Raw genomic sequence first — 5,818 nt, 5'->3', positions numbered from 1 at the left:
CAAGTAAATTGACAAAATCGACGCCCACAACAACTTGTGTTCTATTCGTGCATAGAAACTACGCATAGACCTAGCTCATGATGCCACTATTGGGGATCATAGCAGAAATTCAAAATTTTCTACGCATCACCAAGATCAATCTATGGAGTAATCTAGCAACGAGGGGAAGGAGAGTGCATCTACATACCCTTGTAGATCGCTAAGCGGAAGCGTTCAAGTGAACGGGGTTGATGGAGTCGTACTCGTCGTGATCCAAATCACCGATGATCCTAGTGCCGAACGGATGGCACCTCCGTGTTCAACACACGTACAGCCCGGTGACGTCTCCTACGCCTTGATCCAACAAGGGGAGAAGGAGAGGTTGGGGAAGACTCCATCCAACAGCAGCACGACGGCGTGGTGGTGGTGGAGGAGCGTGGTACTCCAGCAGGGCTTCGCCAAGCACCGCAAGAGACGAGGAGGGAGAGGGGTAGGGCTGCGCCAACAAGGAGATATTCTCGTGTGTATGGCAGCCCAAAACCCCCACTATATATAGGGGAAAGGGAGGGGCTGCGCCCCCACCTAGGTTTCCACCCCTAGGGGTGGCGGCCAGCCCTAGATCCCATCTAGGGGGCGACCAAGGGGGGAGAGAGGGGGGGGGGCGCACCACTAGGTGGGCCTTAGGCCCATCTGAGCCTAGGGTTTCCCCCTTTTCCCTTCTCTCTTCGCCTTGGGCCCTGGTGGGGGGGCGCACCAGCCCACCTGGGGCTGATCCCCCTTCACACTTGGCCCACGCAGCCCTCTGGGGTAGGTAGCCCCACCTGGTGGACCCCCGGGACCTTCCCGGTGGTCCCGGTACGTTACCGATAGCACCCGAAACTTTTCCGGTGACCAAAACAGGACTTCCCATATATAAATCTTTACCTCCGGACCATTCCGGAACTCCTCGTGATGTCCGGGATCTCATCCGGGACTCCGAACAATATTCGGTAACCACGTATATCTATTCCCTATAACCCTAGCGTCATCGAACCTTAAGTGTGTAGACCCTACGGGTTCGGGAACCATGCAGACATGACCGAGACAAATCTCCGGTCAATAACCAACAACGGGATCTAGATACCCATGTTGGCTCCCACATGTTCCACGATGATCTCATCGGATGAACCATGATGTTAAGGACTTAATCAATCCCGTATACAATTCCCTTTGTCTAGCGGTACGATACTTGCCCGAGATTCGATCGTCAGTATCCCGATACCTTGTTCAATCTCGTTACCGGCAAGTCTATTTACTCGTTCCGTAACACATCATCCCGTGATCAACTCCTTGGTCACATTGTGCACATTATGATGATGTCCTACCGAGTGGGACCAGAGATACCTCTCCGTTTACACGGAGTGACAAATCCCAGTCTCGATTCGTGCCAACCCAACAGACACTTTCGGAGATACCTGTAGTGAACCTTTATAGCCACCTAGTTACGTTGTGACGTTTGGTACACCCAAAGCATTCCTACGGTATCCGGGAGTTGCACAATCTCATGGTCTAAGGAAATGATACTTGACATTAGAAAAGCTTTAGCATACGAACTACACGATCTTTGTGCTAGGCTTAGGATTGGGTCTTGTCCATCACATCATTCTCCTAATGATGTGATCCCGTTATCAACGACATCCAATGTCCATGGTCAGGAAACCGTAACCATCTATTGATCAACGAGCTAGTCAACTAGAGGCTTACTAGGGACATGGTGTTGTCTATGTATCCACACATGTATCTGAGTTTCCTATCAATACAATTCTAGCATGGATAATAAACGATTATATGAACAAGGAAATATAATAATAACCAATTTATTATTGGCATATTTCCAACAGAATGACCTTCAACAAGCTTGGCAAAGACAGGAGAGCACTGCAGCACGTTGATGTCATTGTGAGTTCCTGACATACCAAAGAAGGAGTGCCAAATCCAGAGGTCCTGTGTGGCCACCGCCTCAAGTACCACACTACAACCGCCTTTGGCGCCTTTGTACACCCCCTGCCAAGCAAATGGGCAATTCTTCCATTTCCAATGCATGCAGTCGATGCTTCCAAGCATCCCAGGAAATCCTCTTGCAGCATTCTGTGCTAGGATCCGAGCAGTGTCTTCCGCATTGGGTGTTCTCAAGTATTGCGGTCCAACCACTGCCACCACTGCCCGACAGAACTTGTAGAAACACTCTATGCTGGTGGACTCGGCCATGCGCCCATAGTCGTCGAGTGAATCACCGGAAGCTCCGTATGCAAGCATCCTCATCGCTGTCGTGCACTTCTGGATGGAGGTGAATCCAAGGGTGCCGGTGCAATCCATCTTGCACTTGAAGTAGTTGTCGAACTCCCGGATGGAATTCACAATCCCGAGGAAGAGCTTTCGACTCATCCGATAACGGCGCCGAAATGTTTTCTCGCCGTGAAGTGGAGCATCGGCGAAGTAGTCAGAGTAGAGCATGCAGTAGCCTTCGAGACGATGCCAGTTCTTTGCTTTCACCCGCCCCGGCGCCGAGCCACCTCGCCGCGGCTTTTCATTGCTCGCCAGCAGCTGGGCGAGGGCGGCGAGCACCATGAGATGCTCTTCTTCCTGGACGTCGGCCTCGGATTCCTCCTCCAGCAGCGCGGTGAGCGCTTCCTCGTCATCCGAGTCCATCGCCGAGTCAGGCAAATCGCCGAACACCTTGCGCCCGGTGGGCGTGTCCCCGCCGCTAAACTGCCCCTCCGCGGCCGGAAACGCCCAGCTGCTGTTGGAGGGGCTGCCGCGGTGAAGCTCTGCTATTTTTCCGGCGTGGAATGGCTATCTAGTGGTGAAAGACGGCGGGCGGCGCCGGGATATAGCTACTGGCGGCCGAGGGCCTGGGGGGTGGGAGGCGAGTCGGGGAAGAAAACCTTGAATTTTTCCCTGACGGCGTGGGCCAGCCGCGCTTTTCCCTTGCGCCGGAGCCCCCAACCGCCCCCAGTGCGCCGGGTTCGACCTGTGACCGCCGGGCGAAAAAAGGCCCGAGTCGGCGTTTTTCGGCGTCCTGGGGGCACGACTGAGCCGATTTTTCGACGCCGGCGCGGCAAAAACGCCTGAAGAGGGCCTGTTGGGGACACGGCTGGAGATGCTCTTAAGGGGCGGCGGTAGGTCAAATGAGTGTGCCTGCCGGAAACAGGCCACAGTTTCATGGAAGTCTTCACCAGGAAATACATAAATAAAAATACCAGACAAATATCTCGAAACGAAAGGTTTTTCGGTGTCACATGAAGGTAAGGCCCGGCAGTAGCTACGTAGCGTGGTTTCAAATTTAGGCCCCACCATTTTGGAGGCAAGTACGTACTTAGTTAATTAAGCAACGTGACAAAAACGTCAGAGTCGGCACCAAATTCTTATTTGTCCAACAAATTAAACGCCACACTAAATCCTCATAAATCGAAGTAGCCACGAGGAGGATACACGTGCAGGTATGAGTTGGAGGAGGCGTGGAGGTTGCGCATCCGGCCAAACCAACTACTACTCTCCCGTGTTTTGCTGCATATAAAATTCGTTTGAGTGCCTGCCTGATCAGCTCAACTCTCTATTGGTGCTTCGTTGTGCGGCCGCGCGAGAGCTAGCGAAATGGTCTGTCCTAGTCCTAGCTACTCTCTCCCATGCAAGAGCTGAGCTCCATGCTGTGCTATCTATCTTCACAGGAGGACTCATGGCGGCTGGTTGTTTTGTGTGTGCGTGCAGAGCCAGAGCCCGAGCCCGAGCCCGAGCCCGGTGGTAAAGCTGGGGGCGTGGGGCGGCGACGACGGGGTCGCCCACGACATCACGGTGGCGCCGCAGCGGCTGGAGAGCATCACCATCCGCTGGGGCAAGGTCCTCGACTCCGTCGGCTTCACCTACAGGGACAAGGACAAGCGGCTGCACACCGCCGGGCCCTGGGGCGGCGCCGGAGGGGAAAAGGGTGTGCCAGACACGGTGAGTGATCCAGACATTTCTTTGGCATGTGCATACCCACAAGACGGAAAAGCCTGCAGAGCGCTAGTCTTTGCAAAAAAAAAACATCAGTTAAGAAGTAAAGTTACAAACAAGACTTGTATATGTATATTATCGGTTCCTTACACGTATGTACAGATCACCCTGGGGCCCTCGGAGTACATAACTCAAGTGGACTGGTCGGTGGGCCCGTTCAAGCTCAAGGAAATCGAGCACTGCATCACCTCACTCAAGTTTGTGACCAACCAGGCCACCTACGGCCCGTTCGGCTACGGGGTGGACAGCACGCACTACAGCCTGCCCGTGCTCAACAATGGCAGCATCGTCGGCATGTTCGGCCGTGCCGGAGACTACCTCCACGCCATTGGCTTCTATGTCACGGCCGAACAAGCCGAGGACGCTGTCCATGTCTGATTTTCAACTACCCATGTCCCAGAGATCAGTCTCGCATCTCGAGTTCCCATGTTCATTGATCCCATCCATTGTTCAGCATCTAAATCGGATCAGAAAACATCTTATATTTTGAGACAGAGGGAGTACTAGTTGCTTCAACAAATAGGGTATCTGGCCATGGCCGTTTGAATATTTTGCGAATTTGAATTACATGACATATGAAGTTCGAGAGAATAAAAGGCTGTATGTTCAATATTTTGGACACCGATCATGAAAAGAAACAGAGTTCTAGTATCAAATGAATTTCACCTTCGTGTGTGTGTGCGCGCTTGAAGAAGATTTTTCCTGCGCATGCTTAGTTGAAACCGTAGCTTTGGCATACCAAAGCTCTGTTTCTCATCTAGGTTAGCCCCGATGACCGCCGTGTTCGTGGGATCGGTCGGATCAAGCTGAATCTTCCTGGTAGCAGGGTCCGGCTGCATAGCGAAATTAATTGCTTTCTTGGTCCTCAAGCTCCGCTGCCGCCGTACAGATCTGTCAAGTGCCGAGTTCAGCGAGCTCAAGGCTCTCTGTTTCCCGGGCTCTCTGTTTACGGGAGCTGGCCTGCCAAAGATGGTGTGGTAAGCCGGGTCACAACTAGCCACCTGAAAAGTAACAAACTCCTTGCAGTTCTTCTCCGGTCCTCCAAACGTGACGGGCAGAGAGATCTGTCCGAGTGGTGGCAAAATTTCCTGTTTTGACCCTTGTTGTGTAGTTTTGCAGGACCCTAGTTTGATTTTTTTTTTGGATTTGACCCTTCTCCTATCGCCGGGACCCACGGTAGTAGGGTTGAACATGATACCGCCATGCCCCCTGACGGTAAGTTGATGGCAGCCCCTGTCAACCAGCTGTTTCTGGTCTGACGTGTCCTAACCGCACTACCGCCGGGGTAGACGGCGGTAGGGTAGCTAAAGCTACTGCTGCGGGAGGTGGCGGTAGGGTGTGCCCGGCCTGCGTGGGCGCAAGCTTTCTGTGACAGAAAACTGGACTATTTCTGCGATAGGTTTTCATACCCTACCGCCACACCCATCAGCGGTAAGGTGTGTCAGGCGCGGCAGCATTATGCACTGAAAATGGAGGATTTTGTGTGGTAGGTTCTCACAGCCTACCACCAGGGAACCTGGCGTTAAGGTGTGAGATCCTAAGGTCATGGTTCTTGGCAGTAGGGTCCTCTCTCACTTATTTTTCTACAAGAACTTGACTATTTGAATTGCAAATATAACACTGATAGATAAACACACATCAGTAAATAGTGTTTGCATATGAAAATATGACGACCTCACACATTATAATTTATTATTTTCATAATTTTTCATATATTTCGAAACGAACAAAAAATACTTTTATGGAACTTTTGGAGTCAGTTTACTTATCGTACCACATACCTACTCCTTTCCAGAGTTTTAGAGCG

The 5,818-nt window shown here is 52.1% G+C and overlaps 1 protein-coding gene across 2 annotated transcripts; it reads left to right on the top strand.

Annotated features, from left to right (window-relative positions):
• The first annotated feature begins 3,470 nt into the window (after positions 1 to 3,470).
• On the top strand, positions 3,471 to 4,671 carry LOC125520922 (protein GOS9-like). Of its 2 annotated transcripts, none has more exons than XM_048685964.1 (3): positions 3,471 to 3,615; positions 3,727 to 3,957; positions 4,114 to 4,671. In XM_048685964.1, the coding sequence occupies exons 1-3, from the start codon at positions 3,613 to 3,615 to the stop codon at positions 4,387 to 4,389; spliced, it is 510 nt and encodes a 169-aa protein (XP_048541921.1). In that variant the 5' UTR covers positions 3,471 to 3,612; the 3' UTR covers positions 4,390 to 4,671. The 2 variants fall into 2 exon arrangements, with proteins under 2 accessions (XP_048541921.1, XP_048541922.1); XM_048685965.1 differs by having other exon boundaries at positions 3,566 to 3,615; positions 3,733 to 3,957.
• The last annotated feature ends 1,147 nt before the right edge of the window (positions 4,672 to 5,818 follow it).

The sequence above is a fragment of the Triticum urartu genome, chromosome 7 (genome assembly GCF_003073215.2).
Source record: "Triticum urartu cultivar G1812 chromosome 7, Tu2.1, whole genome shotgun sequence".
NCBI classification, from domain to species: Eukaryota; Viridiplantae; Streptophyta; class Magnoliopsida; order Poales; family Poaceae; genus Triticum; species Triticum urartu.
This window is presented reverse-complemented; position numbering and strand designations above follow the sequence as displayed.